Here is a 23774-nt window from a genome sequence, read left to right as displayed (position 1 = left end):
TTGCCAACATTTCTGCGACGCACAGCATCTCTCAAAGGCTTCAAAATGGATAAATAATATTCTTTATTGACTGTCTGGCCCGATGGAAGGTACTCGTGGTGTACTACGCCTTGGCAATCGAAAGAAAACTGTGAACATCACCTTCCCGGTACTTTTTGATCGTAGGGTATGTCATTTACTGCTAATCGAAGTAAAAAATAGCGCGAAAAATTGAATCCAAACATAGAAGAAATTTTATGTAACATCGCGTGGACAAAAACTTTTATAAACAGAAAATTCTATAAAAATATTTATAATTTAATTTACGATGTGTGCTCGAAGCAATATCAAGTCTCATCCCGTAGATATTTAATAGATATCACCACTTTAAACGTTTGGACACTAACCGGCTGAGTTAGTGCGAAGCTCATTTTTCGAGGATGAAATGGGTCTAATGTCGAATTACACTGTGGAACAAATTCAGGTTAGCAAAAATTAGGTCCATTCTGAGAGTGGCGGGTGAAAATAGAGGCGAAATTAGAAGACCCGTATCGCGCCGTTTTTTTATGTTAGTTCGAATTTTTTTTTAATCGGCCTTCGAAGTTTGCAGTCAAATGGCGATTTTCAGTATATTGTTTCATAAGTACCACAAAAATTTTCGAAATCAATTTTTTCAAAAATTGTAATTGTTGCACAGGTCTCTAGCAATAATTTGGCTTTTACAGATTGAAAAAATATTAATTAGTCGACGAGTTATAGCCAAAAAACCATATAAACAAGTTTGGTCCGATTTCGAACTTCGAAGGCCGATTAAAAAAAAATTCGAACTAACATAAAAAAACGGCGCGATACGGTCTTCTAATTTCGCCTCTATTTTCACCCACCACTCTCAGAATTTTTTTTTTTTTTTTTATTTTATTTTCCCTTTATTTTATACATCTGTCCATTGACATTAAGTACGTTGTTTAACAATTTGCCCAGGATTTACATACATCGCTTAATGACCAGTGCCAAAGCGATAAAATTTAAAAATAAACGAAATAATACTATATACAATTAAATAATATTCAATACAAGTTTTACTCTACATAATTACAATTTTACAAAACTTTAACAGCAATTTAACCCCTTTGCACATTTATTATTTTCTAGCATTCATTAAGTCGCTTGGTCGAGTTCTCTTTAAGCGTCTTTCAGTGTTTTTTCCCCTTTCCAGAAGTTTGTTGATTTCTGCATTATTGTGTTCCTGTATTTTTTCAAAGTGGCTTCTTGCTATTTTTTTGGTCTCTTCGTCTACTGTTGCTATATTAAAAGTCCTGTGGATGTCATCATTTTTCGCGTGCCTGTCAGACATGGTCAAAATTCGAAGAATCTTCGATTGCTGTCGTTGAATTTTTACTGAGTTAGACTTTTTAGCCGTTCCCCACACCTGTAGTACATATAGCCAGATTGGTTTAATCATGGCTTTGTACAATAATAGCTTGTTCTGTATAGTAAGTCTGGATTTTGTGCTGACTAACCAATGAAGTTGTCGAAGTTTTTCCTTTATTTGTTTAACCTTTTGCTTTATGTGGTGATTCCAATTTAGTTTCGAGTCCAAATGTATTCCAAGGTATTTAGTAGTTGGTTTAATTGTAATTGCTTTGCCATTTATTTTTATTGGAACTGCAGTAAATTTTGTTTTGGTAGTAAATATAACCTGTACGGTTTTGTCTTCATTTATTTTTAGGCACCAATTATCGAACCATTCCTTAACTGCGTTTGTGTATCGCTGCAGTTTTTCAGTAGCGATAGTTAAGCTTTTATCCGATGCCAGTAGTATTGTACCGTCTGCGAACGTAGCAATTGATGAATTAGTTTCGTCAGGAGGTGGTATGTCTGCGGTGAATAAAACATATAGTAGAGGTCCAAGAACGCTTCCTTGCGGAACTCCAGCAGTTATTTGATGAATATCTGAACATTGATTGTCATATTTAATATAGAAACTTCGGTTAGTTAGGTAGCTTTTTATGATAAGATAGTAGTCAAAAGGAATCATTATTTTTATTTTGTGGAGTAAGCCTTTGTGTCACACTTTGTCAAACGCTTTAGCTACGTCTAAAAATACTGCCGCTCAATAACAATTGTTTTCAAAGTCTGATTGGATTTTATTTGTAATTCTGTGGATCTGTTGGATAGTCGAATGTTTTTTTCTAAATCCAAATTGATGATCCGGTATTATACGTTTTTTCTCCAGAAATTGGGTTAGTCCATCATGCAGTAATTTTTCAGCAATTTTAGATATTGTCGGTAGTAAGCTTATTGGTCTATAAGATGATACGGTAGTTGGATCTTTACCCGGTTTTGGCAATGCAATAATCTCTGCCACTTTCCAGAGTTTCGGAAAATATTGCAAGCGAAACATGGCATTGAAAACGTTTCGCAAAAATATATATGCCTTGGTTGGTAGCTCCACTAATGCTTTTCCTGTTATCAAGTCATATCCGGGTGCTTTTTTATGTTTTAGTCCTTTTTTGATGCAAGCTATTATTTCGTGTGTATTCGTCCTTTTTATTTTTGTAAAGTCATAATGATACAATAGTTGTTTTGGTTGTCAATTTTCTTTTCTTCGTCATTTGATAGAACCTCTTCAAAGTATTTTGCTAAAGTTTTCGCTTTTTCCTCTTTTGTAACGGCCCATGAATTGTCATCTTTCTTTAGTGGTTTTTGATGTTTTATTTGGGTTTTTAATGTTTTGGTACATTTCCAAAGAGAGTAGTTTGTATCTTTGTTGGGAGCCAGGTTCTTCAAATAGTTTTCGATTTCTTTGTTATTTCTTTTGTTTAAAGTATCCTTAAGAATTTTTGTGGCTAAGTTTAGTTTTCTCTTGTCGTCAGGTGATCTAGTTTTTTGCCATCTTTTTCTTAACTTTCGTTTTTCAATAATTTGCTTCTTCATAGAAATGTCAGTTACTGCAGAATTAGTTCTATTTTCTTGCTTTGGTGCCGATCTGATCCCTGCTTCTAGTACTACGTCATTGAAATGGATAATGGCACGTTCAATGTCAAGTTGCGTTTTTAATATCACATTTGGTATAAGTTGTTCGTCAATATGGTGGCGGAATTTTTCCCAGTTGGTTCTGTCATTAAATATGCGAAAAGATGTATCTATAGATTTTATATAACTTACATATTCAAGTAATATCGGCGAGTGGTCAGAAGAAAGTTCATAGCACGACTGAATTGTCAATTGGTTATGGCTTATGTTTTTGGTTATGCAGAAATCGATCAAGTCTGGAATTTTCTTTACGTCAGTTGGCCAATAGGTAGGTTCTCCGGTACTTATAAATCTGCAATTGTTTTTGTTAATTGCGTTAATTAGAATACGGCCCTTTTTGTTGGTGAGTCTTGAGCCCCAGTCAATGTGTTTTGCATTGAGATCTCCAGCTGCAATAAATCTATTGTTAAGCGTTCTTATGTCTTTGTCATATTCATCTGAGTTTATTATATGTCTAGGTGGACAGTAAATGGAAGAAATAGATACTGGTCCATTTTTGTCATATATTTGCAATGTCGTGGATTGAAGATGAGGCGTCGAATATTGGAGTTGTTCTATGTGAGTTATGCTTGATTTAATAATTATAGCTGTCCCTCCATGGGCTCTTCCATCAGGATGGTTTGTCACATACATTTTATAATTAGGAAATTTCAGAAAACTTTTGTCAGTAAAATGTGTTTCTGCAATCAATGCTATGTCAATTTCTTTGTCAGCTAAAAATTGTTTTAGTTCTAAATAGTGCTGTATTAGTCCATTTGCATTCCAAATTAGAATTTAAATTTTTTCACTTTTGTCCATTCATATTCTTTAAAAGCATTGTAATTATATTCATCATATTTGTCATCTGGTTGACTAGGGATTTTACCATGTCTTTAAGCTCTTCGATATCATTGTTTTTTTCAGAATGGATCTAATTTTTGCTAACCTGAATTTGTTGCACAGTGTTATTCGGATTCAGTCGAAAGACAAGTCACGCACCCCGTGACTAACAGCGAGCACACCAACAACGAACTAAGTGCTAGTGCTGCTTGGCTATGAGAGTGAATGTGTACCGTCGTGAGAGTAAACAACCAATCAACTGTTAGTTACGGCTACATATCCTTGGGAAAGCGTTACAGTGATCCAATAGACTGAACTTGAGCTTAATTAGGAGCTTGGCGTGAATACTCTTACACCCGTCTTTCCGTGCAACTTCGAGCCATCTATAAACATATTTGCTCAGTTCTGTCTACCAATTCAGCGCCCCTCACTCCTTTATTGAGGGAATATGAGTGAAAAAAGTGCCACAACCGTTCACAGCTTATAATTCTGAGAATAAATCTATAAGGTCGGTTCCGATGCCCAGGCTTACAAAAAATGGGTTTAACTGTTTTATCAAAATATTTTCGACCACCCACTACGACAAATTGGTACTCACATGCATATTCTTAAATGGTGTCAGACAAATCATCTCCTGCCTTTTGCGGTGCATTGTTCGATTTTGCCCCACAAATGACTTAAACTTTTGCGGCACCTCTGATTGGCAGATGGTTTTTCATGAGTTTTATGGCAGAAATACACACGTGGGTGTGTCCCTTTATATTAATGGAGTCCTGTTTATAGGACATACAATTTGCAGCTTTCATATTTGTTTCCTCTTAAATTTTCTTTTCTAATTTTTGTCCGTTAGTCTAACGTTGTCGTAGAAAAATTGCACTGCAGAAACTGCAAGATTTGACGCTACGAGTATATTCAGTGAATGCTGCTCTACGAATTTCGAATGTACGTTCGGAGCTTTTCGAATTGTATGATTACAATTTCTGTGATAGAGCTGAATGAAATTTTATGCAGTTACACAAATAGCCAATACCTGTCTTATGGTGAAAAGTGGTAGGTTTGGGAAAAGGGGTGTATCACTACCCATATATACTGAAACCTTCATATAGCTTTTCTTTTGACCCGTCTATGCGGAAATACTGAAATTTCATACAGTTACATAAATTACGAACGCCGTACCTAAAGCAAAAGTATTAGGTATGGATCCATACAAAAGTATGGATCGCTACCAGAGTTTGAAAAAAAAAAATTGTCACTTTTTATTGCATTGCATAGTTCAATTGGAATTCTGTGACACCTACTACTTACAGTGAGATTGGTATTGGCCGAATTTTCGACTTTGATCTTAAATGTGCTACCAACGTTAAACACTTGGCACTTTTCTTCGACCTAAATATGAGTTTTTCCACTCATACCAATTACTTCGTTCCTAAATCTTATTCCAATATTGTTTTTGTCCAACCGTTTATTCATTTCACACCCGTACACCCTAAGAGCCGGTTTTGCAGTGCTTGTTGAACTTTGTTTATCATTGAAACTAAGTTCAAACTCAGCACGCAGTTTTTCTGTACAATTTAAAGGTAGCAAAGACTTTAGTTATGGGGTTATGGGTAGTCAGAGGCACAAAATAATGATGATTTTCAATAACTTTTTTTGCTAGTCAGTTGGTTTATTTCGTTTATTTCAAGTCTAAGACGTAATTATTATTTTTAAAGACCACTTAGATCTAATATTAGCTTAAATTTCTACAGATAATTATTAAATAAATTAGAAAAAAGAGTTTAGAAATTTATTAAATTCATTCTTTGAAACCGAAAAGTCAAGCGGAAAAGAACATATTGAAGTAAAGTATTATCAATGTTGTAAGATGACTTGAAAATATTTTGAGTTTTAACGATGGTGGCATGAAAACATTTCTTAATATTTAGAGAGATGCCAGATGGCCGAAAATATTTTCAAATCATCAGCATACAAAAGAAAGTTGGCAAATGAAAAGCAGGCACTAATATCATTAATAAATATAACGAAGAGAAGAGCACCTAAAATATTGCCTTGTGGCACCCCTGAGGATGCAATGAAAGGTTCCGAACATTCACCCTCAAACATTACAACATATCGTCTATCGGATAAATAAGATTTCAACCATTGAAAGAAAATAGAATGAAAACCAAGCAAGGCTAATTTTCGTAATAGAATTTTATGAGAAACTCTATCAAATGTTTTGAAAAGTCAATGTAAGCACCAAGTCGAAGCCAAACCAAAAGTTCCAAAGCAATATTCACCAAAAAGTATACAAAAATAAAAACATAGCATTAATACATCATGTTCCGACTTGACTTTAGCAAAATTTCAAAAAAAAAAAATTTATAATTGTAAAAGTTATCGCTGTTTTGTGTGGAGCTCGTTTCTCCAAAAGTCCTGTGCGGTGATCATCACAAGTCCTTAGAGATTCAACTAAAATCAATCGGACAAGAGAAATTAGTTTTATTAATACATAATCTTGTGCCTGATCGCTTTTTTTTTTCAAAATTTACAATATGGCAGCCTTAGGAATTATTTTTCAGATTTTCGAAAAAAATTGAATTGTTTAAAAAAAATCGAAATAGTTCAAAAAATAAAAATCCTTCGATCAGGCACGGGTTTTTTATGTTTTTAAAAAGCAGTATAAATTTTATTGAAAACTACCAACCGGTTTTAAGTTACAGTGATCACCAGTTCAAAAAAAAGTAATAGTTTTGTGAAAAACCTAAATAAAGTTTTGCTATCGATTTATGTAGAGTTATACAAAGTATTTAATTACTTACACTGTGTCATCTATTCCTGGGCCATATAATAGTTCTTCAGCCGTCATAGCAGCTACTTGCTCTCGAACGCTCCGGAGCGCCCGATGGCCCTTTGTTAGCTGTTGAAGCTGTTTAAGACGAAAAGTCTTTGTCGGACTCAATTTCGTTTCATTTTTCACACAATATTTTTTAAGATATTATACTTTAAGAAAATGTAAAAAAAATCGATTTTTTTGAAAATTCTGACTACCCCTAACCCCTTAAGCGGCTAGTCAGGCTAAGTGAAACTATCGGCTGTTTGCTGTCAAGGTAGTAATTATAAGTTTGGTGCATTTTCTTTAAATTGTTTGCGTATTTTGTATAATATAAAAATAATATTATATTATAGATTCCCAGTGGGTCACATGGCTACTAACATAAACACGTATGGTAACTTGTGCGAAGGCAATCCAGCTCTAGAATGCTTTAACAAAAAACATAGCATGGCATTGCATACATACATTCATACACATACATCTGTATGTGTGTCTATTAAATGGTGAATTTCCCGCATTAAACGCCACACTGACCGGCAGCTATTTGCTAATAAATATTAATTGATTAACTTTTGTTTTTCAAACTTAAATATAAATTTCGTGTTATCCCTTTTTCCATTCCATTTAATAGAAACTAATTAAATATTTTTGCTTTTACTGTATTCGTATCAGTAATAAACGAAATGGTTAATCCATTCGATTCCATTTCATTCGACAAAAACGGATTTTTATTTGTCATTTGCATCAATCATTTACAGTAATCATTTTAACAAAAGCTTTGTTAGGTTAAAATATCAGTGCATAGCATTGAAAAAAGGACAAAATACTAAGTTGTCCAAAAAGTTTTGCGGTTTGAAATGCACTTTATTATTCAGTATAATAATTCCAACCCTGAACTGAGAATCTGGGAGGTTTTCAAAATACGCTTCTACAGCTGTTATGATCTCATCAGTTGATGAAAAACGCTTTCCACGCATGAATTTGTGTCGGTCTTGAAACAAATGGAAGTCACTAGGGGCCAAATCTGGTGAATTTGGTGAATGCCTCATCAATTCAAACTTTAATTCATGGATTTTAGCCAGTGTCAAAATGCCCTTGTGCAAAATGTCGGTGCATTGTTCTAATAAAAAAGATTTTTTTGCTTTTGCAAACTGGGTATTTTTTCACGAATTTTTTCTTCAGCTGGTCTAAAATATTGAATTTAATGCCTTAGCAGTTTGCAAGTAATCCACAAACAGAATTCCTTTCCCATCCCAAAAGCTGATGCTAACATCTTCTTGGTGGATTTCTGGAAACGAACTCGTTTCGGAACCGAAGAACCAGGTTTATACCACTCTTTAGCCACTTGTTTTGATTCAGGATCATGGTGATAGACCCAAGTCTCATACATAGTGTTGCATCGACGCACCACTTTATCCTTTCGAAAACGCTTTAAAGGGGGAGCCATCTTTAGGAGCTTCAAAAAATCAATTTTTTCGTGGATTTTTTGCGAAAGAAAGAAATATTCGATTGAAACCAAACTCTCAGGTTTTATTGTTACATATTTGAACAGTCTTCTCAAATTTCTTCATTAAAATATATGTCATGTTATGCCCGGTACAAGCATTTTGCCGAGGCGCCTCGAGTGTGCATGTGTCGTGCGGCGGGAAAGATGCAGGTCGCAATTTTCATCAGAAACCAAAAACCCCAAAAAAAATGTTATTTTAGTATAGTATAGCTTCTAGTTAAACCAAGAAATCTAAACAAAAAGTGAGAAATGCAAAAATGTGTCGCTAATGAAAAAAAAAATAATTTTTTTGGAAAAACACATTCACTTTAGATTGTTTAAAAAGTGGGTTAATCATAACTTTCTTAAGGTTTTTTAGGTTCAACTAGAAGAGAATTTAATTCCGAATACAATCAATTTATCCCGTTTCGATAAGACGTTTAACTTTTCCCCTATTTTCCCGCCAATTAGGGTAAATCGTAAAAATAAAGAAACCGAGAAATCGCACTACGAGCGATCCGGACGCTCGTATACCTGCTCGACGCTTGCTCACAATTTCTTCTGTAACTCCGAAAATATTTTGAATTTGCTTCTAAAATTTTGAGGACACATGCTTTGATAGTTTGGGTCGACATTTATGAAAAAAAAAATCGATTTTTTGATGCCTCTAAAGCAGGATCCCCCTTAAGTGTTGCGGAGAAAGTCGCATTCGAATGTATTTTTGTTCTGAAACCCAATACTTCAGTCAAAATATTGCTTGCACACGCAGAGTTTCCTCCATTTTCACATAATGACCCTACTTCAAGCACTGCATCCGACCGAACTGAAATTCCCCTGCTCAACTTCTGTGGCTTTATTTCGAGCTTGAGCCTTCACGTGTGGCTCGGCTATCGGTACAGGAATGTGACTTAAGTCTGACGTTTCTTGACTTAATTCGCGTGAAAGGTTAAAATAAATAGCAAACTTTGTTAACCTCTGCGATAATTTGTTATTTTTGTTAAACTTTTCTGAAAACAAATACCCAAAAAATGCTTTCAACCAGAATAATGGAACTCGTAATGGCCTGCCCTCCTATCCCACAAGGACGTGTTTGGATTTGCCTATGCAGCACCTATACATAAATACATTTCGCATGCATTACACTTAGTTTTCAGTTGGGTGTTTGCATTACAGTTACATGCGCAGAGATTTACAAATTAAAATCAATTTAGTTTGTGCGTAATTCGTATGTAATAACGCATGTCGATATCTCTCTGTATTTACTGATTTGCACGTCATGGCTTTGCTTTTCGCTAAATGTTTACAACTGAATGCGTTGGCAAATTTCGTTTACAACCCATTTACCCAAATTTGGCAAGAAGGGATTTAATCAAATAATTTACATACATACATACATACCAACCTACATATATATGTGTACTAAAGAGGTGTAGAAGTTTGCAAATTGGGGCCAAATGTATTTTAGTGGAAGAGTTTTATGAGCAATGAGATGAGAGGTATTTAAGCCATGAATTGTGTCCTATTTGTGGTGGTGCACTCTTGTTTACAAATGGAGGATTCCAAGTATGCCGCTTTCAGCCGCAATAAAGTTATCTATGAGACGATTTTCCATGTCAGAAACACAGCCGCTCACTCTTGGAAAAATATTACGGATTTATTGTGCCCATAGCAAGAATAGATGCCGGAACCCACTGCCGGAACATCACAACTATATTTTACATAATCATTTATCATATTTTTTTAATAGACGACAAAAGATTTTCCTTTCCAAGAACTGAGAAAGGGCCACAAGGAATTTTTGTTTTTTTTTAGTTAAGAAACAGGCTTCAGACGGTTCAACGTAAGGCGCTTTTATGTATCAGCCGCGCTCTTAGAACCACACCCTCTGATGCTCTGAATACTCTTTTCAGAAGCAGGAACCAGGTAACACTGCTGTTCGGCTTGCCGCAATTAATCAATGGCGCAATTCCGCAATACCATTCGGAATTCACAGAGAGAACGTCGGTTTGAATCTCGGTGAAATACCAAAATTAAGAAAAACATTTTTCTAATAGCGGTCGCCCCTCGGCAGGTAATGGCAAACCTCCGAGTGTATTTCTGCCATGAAAAAGTTGCTAATAAAAATATCTGCCGTTCGGAGTCGGCTTGCAACTGTAGGTCCCTCCATTTGTGGAACAACATCAAGACGCACGCCACAAATAGGAGGAGGAGCTCGGCCAAACACCCAAAAAGGGTGTAAGCGCCAAATTATATATATATATGTAATTGGCTAACAACTCGGTCATAACACTCGGTCTAGATTTAACCAATCCTCTTTGATTGAACCATATTTTAATAGGTTATTTAATACTAGAATTGCAGCTAGACGCGTGCGGGTTGACAATAAATCTAATCGAAAAATGCTTGCGGTTCTTTACTGATGGCTCAAAGCTTGACGATAAGGTTGGCCTTGGCGTCTACTGTAGGAAGCCAAAAGTAATTGTTTCGGCTCGTGTTCTTAATCACTGTAATGTATTTCAGGCTAAAACTCTAGCCTTTAATGAGGAATGAGGCAAAAATGTGACTACTTTTAGAGAAGTCCCTAGGTGGAGTTGTCACAAATCTCTTTCTTGCTCGCAAATGCCGATATTTAATTTTTTATTCATTTTTTATTCATTCATGAATTTTAATTTAAAATTCATTTCCCATCGCAGATGAAGAGCTCCAACTTCCCCGAGAGTCCCGCGTAACCTTGGCACAACTAAGTTCTGGATACTATAGCAGGTTAAACCTCTACTTATCCAGAATCGACCCAGACATACTAAACATATGCCCGGCATGTGAAGGCACCCCGCCCGGAACTAACCATCATTTCACATGCCTCATCAAACCCACTCATCTAACACCTCTCTCCCTTTGGACCCAACCTGTCGAAACAGCAAGTTTCCTGGGCCTACCATTAGATGCGTTAGACGAAGACGACCGGTGATTACACTACACTGAGTTACTGCTACAACAACAACAACAACTCTTGGTACGGAGCTTGTAGGCATATCCTTCTCCACCTGCAAACTGCGTGGTACTAGTAGCATTGTTATTTCAGTTAATACGAGGTGAGTTGGTAGTCTTACATGAAGCGGTAAAAAACGAATTTGGCCACAATTGGACGCCGAGCGCTCAAAGGCGCTACTCAATCGGTCAAGGAAAAACGTCTCTATGCTAGTTGCTTTGATCACAGGCCACTGTCTCTTGGGTCGACACGCCCAAACGATTGAACGTACCTCATTTTACCTAAACCGAGTGGCATGCCTCGCGGAACAGTGACAGAGAAGATCATCGTGCTTGAATGATATTGATGATCTTAGGGAAAGAAGAGTCAGCCAGATCAATGGGTTTGCACGTAAAACAAAATGATTTGATGAGGAATTGCTGGTAAACTGCCACTTTGGTATCACAAAGGATCGGCAACGGCCTCAGTGAATGGGTTTAGAGACCGACTGCCACTTCTACCTTCTTCTTCTTAATTGGCGCGATAACCGCTTACGCGATTTTGGCCGATTTTAGCAAAGCGCACCAGTCGTTTCTTTCTCGTGCTAACAGGCGCCAGTTGGAAACACCAAGTGAAGTCAAGTGAAGTCCTTCTCCACCTGATCTTTTCAACGCAGAAGAGGCATTCCTGTTCCACTGCTACCACTAGCTGGTACCGCATCGAATACTTTCAGAGCCGGAGCGTTTGTATCCATTCGGACGACATGACCCAGCCAGCGTAGCCGTGGGTCTTTATTCGCTGTGCTATGTCTATGTCGTCGTAAAACTCATATAGTGCATCGTTCCATCGCCTGCGATACTCGCCGTCGCCAACGTGCAAAGGTCCAAAAATCTTACCCAGAATCTTTCTTTCAAACACTCAGCGTTTTTAATTGTTTATATGCGATAAAAATTTATATATTCAAAATTTTGTAGTTACTTTTCCAATATCCAGAAGAGATATATTGTTCGCTTTCTTTATTTATTATAAAAAACAAAAAAAAAAATTAGCAGCGAAGATTAATTTAGAAATTTGTTAATAATGAAAAAGTGATCCGAAAACATTACACTTACACAGCAATCAAACTTAAATCCCACATTTAAATTGATGCTATCGGAAATTTAATAGGATGCCCATTTAGCATATTATCTACATATTACTTACACATACGTTTGTAGGCATACATCCCGAGCATTCATCAAGTTGCCTTCCTTCTCATTCGTACCCCAGCCATGAGGGTTAAGCAGATATGTCAACTTATAGATTGCTTGAGGTGCAGTTGTGTGTGTGTGCGTGTATGCTGGTATATATGTATGCATGGGTGCGAATGTTTGTGTATTCGCGCATATTCGAAAAATGGAAAATCTCCATGCAAGCCTTGTGGTTTTTAGTGTCAACTTGCTATCGATTTTATTTACTTGTTTACTTCACACTCATCAATGCGCACACATTCGCGGACTCTCCCGCCCATTCTAGTGCATCAGCTCAGCTGGCTTTGATAGATGCGTATCTCAAACGTTGTCATTGCCGCTGTGGCATGGTTGACAAACAGCAATGGAATAGTAAAAGCACTCGTAAAGTTGCTGTTGGCAACAATACCACCGCGTAATGCAAAAAACGGACAGGGAAAATAGACGAGTGAAAATGATGGGAAAACAAAGTGGATGGAAATTCCTACATGCAAAAAAGCTGAAGTGGCTGAATTTGCAGAAAAAAGCAAAGCGGTAGCAGTGGCAACCATAAAACGCAAACCTGATGCGAAAAATTCTACGAAGGGGATCGAAAACGCACGCAGTCTCTTACAAAACTCTATGTTTTTATTTTTAAGTAAACGTACGAGTAGTAGGCGTCTGAGGTGACCCTGTCAGACGATTGGTGAGAATGCGTTAACCCCGTTGGGGCATTCGGATTAAGACCCTAACTTCTCTGTCAATACAAAGAGTCATATTTGCGATGAGTGTTTGTTTTACTGTGAGATTTGCCAACTCAACATCATCTGTTCGAAAGTTTATGGAAAAGCGTTGTAAACAGTTAGTTCCATTAATACATTTGAAATGGGCGATTGTAGTTCCTTCCAGTAATTTGCGAGGCGTTAAGAAATTAATTTTATTATTATTCTTTGCGCATCATCGTCAGCATGGTAATATCAACAACCTGGTCCCGGAACAGTTTTCGCAAACAGCACAAAATTTGTTTCGTAGGGATTTACGCTCAAAAAAGTTGAGTTTTTGCTCATCGGCCTTGTTTAGTGTCCAAGTCACACTGGCGTATATCCTATGATCAGAAAGTACCGAGAATGTTTAAATAAAACAAAACAGAGTTAAATTTCAGGCAAATTTTTTTCGTCTCTTTAAAACTATGACCCGTCTGAAGCAACACACACATAAGCCAACGTTTAATCCAGACCCCCATGCACCCCTGATAAGCCGACGAAGGGATGGCCTTCAGCTCATTCGTCGCATTCTCTTTGATCTCCTCTATCGACTGAAATCTCCTTCCACGAAGTGGTAACTTCAACTTGGGAAACAAAAATAAGTCACACGGGGCCATATCAGGTGAATACGGTGCTTGCACGATGGTATTTACTAGGTGTTTGGTCAAATAATCCAGCACATTGTTATTTTTGACAGACTTCTAAGAATACGACGCTTTAAGTGTCTTTATAATGCAAAGCAGCTTCGGTTCGCGGCAAGTATTCTGTGATCGATTTCAGTCTTCATGTCGTTTTTATTGTCGATGTAGACACCGAAATATATGAATTCTTGTACAATTTCGAAAATGTATATTAGTTTCCTATTTTAAGATTCTGGCTGCAATTCGGCACTGCTTGTCCTTGTGGTGATGACACCATTGCCTTCGTCTTGTCTGTATTAAGTGATAATCCCATTCAGTTCACCGCTCTATCAATTTTTGTAAAGGCTTCTTTAAGGTCATCAAGAGATGTCGCTGTATTGTCCAAATCATCCGCATAAGCCAGGATTTGTACCGGTTTGAAGCACTTTCGTCTACGGTTACGCCACTTTCCCTTATTACTTTTTCAAGCGCGAGATTAAACAGCAGGCATGAACGACCATCAACTTGTCTGAGGCCATTTCTTGTTGTGGATTCCGATGATAGCGAATTTCCAATTTTGACGATGCTTTTATATGTAGGTGCGCAACTAAGGTCAATAGATGCCGCCAGCAGTGGGTGCTAGTCGATTCTAACATAACCTAGACGTCATAAACTAAGCTAAGACATATGATAAACAAACTGCGTGTGTCGAACATTAGTGATTTTGTCTTGGTATCATCTACTTTTGGTTTTGTGTAAATGTATGATTTTGTGCCAAATAATCGTCATTTGCGGGAAGTGTTGATATTCCTCTTTCATTCGAAAAAACGGCGGCTGAAGCGCATCGAGAGCTACAAAAAGTTTATGGAGATGCTGCTTTAAGTGACACAACGTGCCGAGATTGGTTCCGTTGCTTCAAAGACGGTGATTTTAATGTTGACGACCGGCCGCGTGAAGGAAGGCCAAAAATCTTCGAAGACGCTGAATTGGAGGCATCGCTCAATGAGGATCCGTTATGAGTTAAAATTAAGGGATGTTGAACGTCGTTTTTTCGCAAGCCAACAACTGCTCCAGCGGCAAAAAAGGAAGAGTTTCCTTCATCGCATCGTAACGGGTGATGAAAAATGGATTCATTACAGCAATCCAAAGAAAAGAAAGTCATGGGGACTGCCCAGTCATGCTTCTACTTCATCGCCTCGGCCGAATATTCATGTTGCGAAGGTTATGCTATGTATTTGGTGGCACCAAGTTGGTGTTATTTATTATGAACTGTTAAAACCAAGCGAAACCATCACTGGGGTATCGACTTCAATTGATGCCTGCGCGAGAAGCGGTGGCAATACGCGGAGACGCATGAAAAAGTGATTATACAGTATGACAACGCTCGGCCTTACGTTGACAAACCCGTTAAAACCTACCTAGAAACACTAAAACGGGAAATCCTACCCCACCCGCCATATTCTCCAGATATTGTTCCGATCGATGGCACATGGACTAGCTGACCAGCAGTTCCATTCATATGAAGACATCAAAAAATGGCTTGATCCGTGGATAGCTTCAAAATATGAACAGTTTTACCGCGACGGTATACGATCTACCAAAAAGATGGGAAAAAGTAGTAGCCCGCGATGGGCAATACTTTCAATAATTCACTTGTAACCATTTTTTCAGAATAAAGTTTTATTTTTATCCCAAAAACAGTGAGAACATAGTTGCGCATCTAATAAGGGGGGGCGACCGCTTGCTGTTTCATGCAAAAAGATTCGAACCTACGCACTCCCGAATGGTAGTCACACACCAAGCCATTCGGCTACGATGGTCGCCGTTAGACAATATGTTAGAGAATATTCTATAGCAAATATTAGGGCGTGTTATCAGTCCATAGATTATTCCAACTTCCCTTTGTTCTCTCATACAAGCTTTTTTCTTTTTTTCTTTCTTTTGCCCAATAAGGACGATTTTATGAACTCCTCTTTTAACAGTGTTTTATTTTGACAGCTGTCAAAGTTCGCATCTGACAGAAGACCTATAATTTGTTAAAATGAGTATAGCGAAGTGAATAATCGGATAAAAATAACTAAAATCCAATCGAAAAATTTTTGGCAACTGGTTCGGCCAATAAAGCCTGGAATAAAATATTCTATTGGCCAATTTTTACCAGACGTTAAAACACCAACATTCATCCCGGCCGTTCATTGGAAAATATTTCTGCTGTAAGGGAAACCATCAAAACTCCTTTTTTGTTTTTTTTTTTGGTGGTGCCTTCGCACGATACAGTACCCGTCGCTACTACGTGTGTGGTGATTTCACTAAAAATATCCCCTCCACACCGGGACTGCTTCCGCATTGCTTCGAGGTAGAGGGACAAGACGGCCAAGACGGCGTCCTAAGAAGGACATTTACTCAGCCTGCGTCCATGGTTGCCTATTTTGAGAAACCTATGCACTTCAGCATAAGTTTTCATATTACGCCTCTTTTTTTGGATAATATCCTCCACGAAATTTGCGATGGCATTCCATTTTTCTTCATCTATCATCATTTTCTCGATTATTTCTCAGGTGTAAATACACCAATAGCTCGTTGCAGAGCTGTTCTCTCTATGTTCCACCTCTCGCATTTAAAAAAGGTGCGCTCCGCATCATCATATTCAGTATGCAATTTGGTAGGCTCACTTTTCCCATTCGCCACAAATACTTGCGAAAGGACCCATGTCCGGACAAAAACTGTGCAACGGGTAATAGTTAACCTCACCGTGCTTCCTTTTTACCAACTTTTTTAGATCGGGTATTAGTCTCGCTGTCCATCTACCGTACCGTTCAGAGTTCCATCTTGCCTGCCAAAGTGTGAGCGTTTGAATTCAATATCGGAGAAGCGTGGTAGCAGCATTACTGAGATTTTTGCCTCCCATCTCCGTTTTCGGTCTTGTGCTATATCTATAGGGATGATTCCGCTGATAACTAACACCGCTGCTTCAGATACTGTTCTGTAGGAAGAAGCCACTCTGAGAGCGCAGGTGCGTTGTACAGATTGCAGAGTTTTCCGCCGGCATTGCACTCTTAGCGCATCTGCCCATATTTCGCATCCGTATAAGAGAATGGAGTTTGTCGTGTCCATTAAAAGTTTTCGCTTGTTCTGCGTTGGACCTCCAAGGTTTACCATGAGCTTACTTAACATGCCACTTACTTTGGCAGCTCTTGTAGCAGCATGACTTATGTGCGCCCAGTAAATTAGCCTTGCGTCTAATTGCACTCCTAAGTATTTGACCACTCTTTTTGTCCATAAAGTGGCATGGAGTACTTTTATATCTACTTTTAATGGCATACGTCTGTTGGTTAGAAGGATTAGCTCTGTTTTCTCTGTGGCCAGCTTTAATCCATGGTTTAATAGCCGAGTCTAAACTCGGATCATCACCTGATTTACCTTCCTTTTGGCTTCGTCAGTGTTTCGAGCGATTATTACAGCTGCAATGCCAGCTGCGTATCCCACTAAACGTAACTTCGTAATTTCATTCAAGGGAAACCGGATGTTTTGTTGAAATACAAAAACATTTTTCAGACGAAGCTCATTTCCGCCTTAGCCCATATGCAGGATGCAGGTGCATTGTTGATTGTGATTTAGATATTCAGTTGTCAACAACATTTGCTTAATCTAATGTTGATGTTGCGGAAATTCTGCAACAATTTGGCCGTCAAGGTCGCTCGATTTTATGCGTTTGGACTATTCGCTGTCATAGAATGACGTGAATTAACCAAAAGTAATTGAAATTTTTACTGCTAATAGGACTATGAATAAGTTCGTTACGGTTTTACAACAGATGGCGTAACTTGATTATTATTCCATCGATCCACATTTCCAAACATTCATTGGAGAGCTACTGTCGTAAGGCACAAACGTCAGTATAAGTTTTTTATTTGAAGCGTAAACAACAATATTTTTACCACACTTGAAAATGTCGAATTTCGTGCCAAATAATGTGTTTTTGCGGGGAATTCTTCTTCATTATTTTAATATGAAGAAAAAAGCAGCCGAAAGTCATCGTATCTTGGTGGAAGTTTATGGTGAGCATGCTCTATCTGAGCGAACGTGCCAGAAGTGGTTTGCACGCTTTAAAAGTGGTGATTTTGGCTTGGAAGACGAAGAACGCGAGGGTGCGCCGCCAAAGTTCATGGATACCGAATTGGAGGAATTGCTCGATCAAGATCCGGCTCAAACGCAAGAAGAGGTTGCAAAAACTTTGGGAGTTGATCAATCAACCATTTCCAAACGTTTAAAAGCCATGGGAATGATCCGAAAGGTAGGCCATTGGGTGCCGTATGAATTGAAGCCAAGAGACGTTGAACGCCGTTTTATGGCATGCGAACAACTGCTTCAACGGCACAAAAGAAAGGGTTTTTTGCATCGAATTGTGACTGGCGATGAAAAGTGGGTCCATTACGACAATCCAAAACGTCGGGCAACGTATGGACACCCTGGCCATGCTTCAACATCGACGTCGGCGCAGAATATTCATGGCCTGAAGGTTATGCTGTGTATCTGGTGGGACCAGCTGGGTGTTGTGTATTATGAGCTACTGAAACCGAATGAAACGATTACGGGGGATGTCTACCGACGACAATTGATGCGTTTGAGCCGAGCACTGCGAGAAAAACGGCCGCAATACGCCGATAGACACGACAAAGTTATTTTGCAACATGACAATGCTCGGCCACATGTTGCACAAGTGGTCAAAACATACTTAGAAACGCTCAAATGGGATGTCCTACCCCACCCGCCGTATAGTCCAGACCTTGCGCCATCCGATTACTATCTCTTCCGATCGATGCAACATGGCCTGGCTGACCAGCACTTCCGTAATTACGATGAAGTCAAAAAATGGATCGATTCGTGGATTGCGGCAAAACCGACCGAATTTTTCACAAAGGGAATCCGTGAATTGCCAGAAAGATGGGAAAAAGTAGTAGTAAGCGATGGACAATATTTTGAATATTAAATTTGTAACCATTTTACGTCAATAAAGTTTCAAATTTCGAAAAAAAACCGCACGAACTTATTCATAGTCCTATTAACATTTGAAACAAATGAATCCTAAATTAAACGAAAATTTCAGCACAAGATTAGGAAAAATACTTCTCAGTTATCACTCATAAATTATAGACTTTCACATAAATTAATAAGGTATTTCGAATGTTGAATTGCACAGACCTTTCGTAAGCCCAAATGATCAGTTAGAATGCGACAAATCGATGTTTGGGAGATATTCAACTCCGATTCCATGAATTGCAACGCTGATATCCATTTAAGCCCCTATAGATGAAGGGTTTGGAATAATCACAATAGAACTACACACTTTACTTTATCATATTACTCGTACAAATAAAAATGAATAATGATTAGCATTTGGAAAAAAAATATGAAAAACTTGCCATCCGTATTCTTAGCTATTTTTGGCCTAAATGTTGCTGCTAAAATTCGCATTGACTTTCGCTTTTCTTTTCCACGCACATAAACATAAAAAGTTCAGATATCTTTGTTTGATATTTGTATGTTCGTGTATAGGATTATTTTATTGTCTGCGACAGAGTCTCAGTAGTTTTCTTTTACAGCGGCGATAATTCGTTGTTTTGTTCTCTTTCGTTGTTTTTGTCCTCTCGCTCCACATTTTGTGCGTTACTCTTTTGGCTTGCACAGGGCGACATGCATCAATGAACTTGCACATCTATGCCAATATATGTACATACATTTATGTACAAACGAGTGTGTAAGTGAAGCAGCTTACTAAAGGAATTTCCGGCATAAATGATGAGCGTGGAATTTATGAGGCAAACGACTTCACTATTTGAAATTCTTATGATCCCCTCCTCCGCCAATATTAGATGAACATACATGCATGCATACGTATAATATATGGTATTTAAGTATTGGCATCAGAGAAAGGATAGGATTTGAGTGAGCCTGGCAGTAAGGCTTGAATAGAATTGTGGCGCAAGGCGGAAGATATTCGAAAAAAATTTAAGTTGAAAAATTGGAAACTATTCAGAAGTATTTCTCTACAGATGCTTAGTATTTAAATAGAGTTTTCAAAAGGGGGTTACTAGGCGGTTAAAATAAGGTTATTATTCTATGTTTTATTTATGTCTTACAAATTTCTTGTCATTGTAGCCATTCTTTATGAGAGTAGAATTTTTAACTTTCACTTTTGTAAAATATAACCAAAAGCAATGGAAAAATAAAAAAAAAATTTCGTTCATTTTCCTCTTCATACACATGACACAATGCAACACACAATTTCATATAATAAATAAATAAAATAACTAATCTTGAAAATTGTTTATAAAATTAGAGATTACGAAAAGGAAAATAATATAATATCAGGTCAGTCCATAAGCTCGTGCGTTTTTTAAAGGTGGTTTTAAAATTAATAAAAAGATGTTTAAAGTATTTCGAAGTAATCAATAATATATTTTCCTTCATTATTTACTATGTCTTCCCAACGTTTAGACAAATTTTTAATTCCCTGCTCAAAAAATTTGTTGTCCTTGGAGCCAAAATACGCTTCGGTATCCCTTTTTATAGCTTCTTTTGAGGAGTAGTTCTTGTTACTCATATGGGATTGAAGTCCACGGAAAAGGTGATAATCACAAGGTCAAGTGCCTCATTCAGGTTTGATAGCTAATGGGAATGATAATCAGCAGTTATCGTCTGGTTTGGTTCCAGAAGTTCATAATAAACAATACCGCCATATTGCTTACCCATTTACCTATTGCAGGATCAGCTTTCCTAATAAAAAGTGCCAGTTCTACTACTTGAATGTTCGCCTTATCAAACGCAGTCTCAATGTTCCGGTCCATAAAAGCACAGAAGGTTATTTCCTTTAAGTCAAAGACCTCTCCTACATATTCTACGAGCAATAGCGTGCAGTGGTGTGACTGTGGACTTCCCGTTTTGGTATGCAAATTGCAGCTTATAGAGAGGGGTTATCAAAATAACCTTGTCCATGATTTTCAACATGAAAGATGTTAGAATATTTGGTCTATGGGATTTGCGAGATTCAGAAGGTTATTACCTCACTTTGGTGGGAATAATACCTTAACCTCCCGCCAAATCTTAGAAACAAAACCCAAAGTAAGACTTGATCTTAGGTCCTTTTAGAATCCTGTGATATATGTGATTAAGGAAAGAGCGCTTAGTGTTCTCGTTACTAAATAAGCCTCTTCATAAGAAGTTAACTGGTCGTTAATCTAATTTTTAGTTCATTTTCAGAAAAGTTGGCCAGCGAGAGTTGGTACTTCAGTATTGATATTTTTCTCGTCTTCATAATTTATGAAGACTTGAGAAATTAAGACAGTCGCCACGTCAACTTGAACTGAGCAATTGCCGATAGTGGAAGCTCATTCTCTGCGGTATAACCGTCCAATCGTCCTTAGGGAAGTTTGTCTTCTTAAAATCGGCTTTGCCTAAACAATCTTTCACTGCCTGTGGACTCACTTACTCCCACGCTTTGTGAATTAAATAAACAACATCTAACAAATTCACTGTTTTTGACCACTTCAAGGCAGAGTTTGTAAGCTGCCGCTTATGAGAGAGCTAAATTATCTTTGGTGAGAGAAAAAAGTGTCCGCGAGAGCTGTCCGCTTATGAGAGAACTAAAATATCTTTGGTGAGGGAAAAAAGTGTTCGCTTATGGGAGAGGTCCGCTCAAAGAGGTGACCGTTATGAGAGAGTGCACTGTATATTTAATCCAGATAAAGCCACATTTTTACAGTTTTGCTTTTGAAACAAAAATTATTTAGCGTAAGCATTTTTTGTATTTATGTAAAGATTTATTTAAGATGGCTTAGAATAATTTCAGATATGGTTTTTGTCTAAAAATCTGGAAATTTCAACAAAAAATATATATATATTGTATAATATGTATAACAGTAAACTTCTAGGTGATATAAAATGAAAAATTTACTGATACGAATATTTGGTAAAATGCCCTTCTTCTTATTATCCATAACCTATCACAACAATGCTATGAGAACAGAGATATTATTTTTTGTTTTTTGACTTCTAAATTGCCACTCCTATCTACACACATACATATAAATATAAATACAACACAGTATATTTGTAGTACATATGAATAAATCAGCCTGCTTTATGAGGCTTTAAAAAGTTTAAGATTTTAATGGTCCACTCGAATTGCGACACAGAAGAAAATAAAAAAAAACGAACTACCTGTCTCTCATTTCCGGTTCACGTGCGACACATGATGGTGACAACGATGACGATGACGATTCCGCAACCATCAACAACAACACCCATCCCATTCATCCCACCGAAACGCCATCCACTTTTGCTGGCAATGACGGCGCCATTGATGATGGATGATGAATGCTGAATGCTGAACGAACAACTTACTGCGCTGTGGCATCCACCTGACGTCCCACCGACTGCTGCTTCTGTCACAATTACCGTTACGCACATGGCACATAAATTGATGGCAACATATTGCAACATGCCGCACGCGTTGGCGCACACAAACGCACCGTCGTTACTGAAAATTACAAAAACAACAACAATGCGAACGAAAAACATTTCTGCTCCAATTACAATGGCAATTGACAACAACACAATCAACTTGAAATTGTGTAACCATCATAAACTGCCACCACCGGCGGCTGTCTAACGGACTCGGCGCGAATTGATGGGCTGCACGCTGCAGGTTGGGACGATTGGAGTGATTTTACGCTCTGCAGCGTTACATGCGGCAAAGGTGTGCAACAACGCTTCCGACGCTGCCTGCTCGATAATCCAATGGTGAATTTCAACATGCAGCTCAACTTGAATGCGGTCGCTGATGATGAAGATGACGAAGATGTGGTTGATGACGATACGTTGAGCAGTGCAGGCTTTGATGATACCCAACCCCTGGCTAATGCATTAGCACACACCGATAGAATGGACTTTGTTGCTACGCCAATGAATGGCAAAAACGAGTATCAGCAACAGCAAAAGACCGAAATTGACAAAGAGAACAGCAGCAACAACTCACAACAGCTTAACAGAAATGCGGCTACGACGGACAATTCCGCAATTGTCGAACCCATTTCAGGCACCACTGCTACCGTAGCCGAGTCAGTAGCATCCAACGAGTACATTGACTACAAGATTAATACGCCACATAAATCCAATTTGAGGAAAACACTAGCAACGCGCACAGTTACGACGGCAGCGGCAATTGTTGGCAAAAAAGTGGAAACCAATAAAGCAGATGACCGAGTTGATGATTCCAAAAGTGAAAATAGCAATGACAACAACGAACTGATGCGCACATTCGAAGGTAATCTCAGAGTAAATGAGGACACTTTCTTTGGCAGTGGCAATGTGAAATTCGGCAAAGCGACCACCAAGGACAAAGAAGATCATCATGCACAGTCAGGGGAGACAACGCGACGTCAGCACAAGCGCCGAAAACCAACGAAAAACTATTCAACCTTGTTCTGCGAAGGCTACAACATTGAGCAGCGCAATTGCAACACATTCGAGTGCAGTGGTAAGCCAGCGCTTTAGTATATTGTTGTATTTGGATATGTAGTTCTATATAGAAATTAATGTGAATTTTTATTTTGTACAAATGTATGTACGAGTATACGGATTATGTTCGTCAGTGACCTTGAATAGAGTGAGACAATTAATTTGGTAAATATTTTTCCTAACTCAAATTCAGTCTGCGGTTTGCCTGGTGGAAATTATAATGCGAGCAGATGATGACTTTGAAAAGATGATATATTTGGCATACAAACGCATTTTCCTGCCATGCATTTCGTGAATACCCAACTTGTTACGTGATTAAGGTTCAAAATACTCAAGCATCCTTAGAAACTTCGAGTTCATCCCTCTGTCATCGGATCGTTTAGTCCAACCGGAACCTTCTCCACTTATATTCGGTCAAGGAAAGAGTGGACGGAGGGCTACACTTGAGGGCAGGGCCTGGTGAACTTGTTCACGGATGGATCGAAGTTGCAAGGAAAGGTTGGCGGTGGAGTCTTTTGCGAGGAGCTCCCCATCAGACTCAAATTCAGATTACCGGACCA

At 38.1% G+C, this 23774-nt stretch overlaps 1 protein-coding gene across 1 annotated transcript in view; it reads left to right on the top strand.

The window, feature by feature from the left end:
- LOC128864250 (uncharacterized) overlaps window positions 1-23774 on the top strand; it is a 75773-nt gene that overhangs the window by 12852 nt on the left and 39147 nt on the right. Inside the window, exon 3 of the mRNA XM_054103823.1 lies at window positions 22403-23233. Within this exon, the coding sequence (XP_053959798.1) occupies window positions 22403-23233 (831 nt within the window). The remainder of the gene's footprint in view (window positions 1-22402; window positions 23234-23774) is intronic.

This window comes from Anastrepha ludens, chromosome 2, assembly GCF_028408465.1.
Source record: "Anastrepha ludens isolate Willacy chromosome 2, idAnaLude1.1, whole genome shotgun sequence".
Taxonomy (NCBI): domain Eukaryota; kingdom Metazoa; phylum Arthropoda; class Insecta; order Diptera; family Tephritidae; genus Anastrepha; species Anastrepha ludens.
Note: the sequence above shows the minus strand (reverse complement) of the source record. Positions and strands in the feature narration are given on the sequence as shown.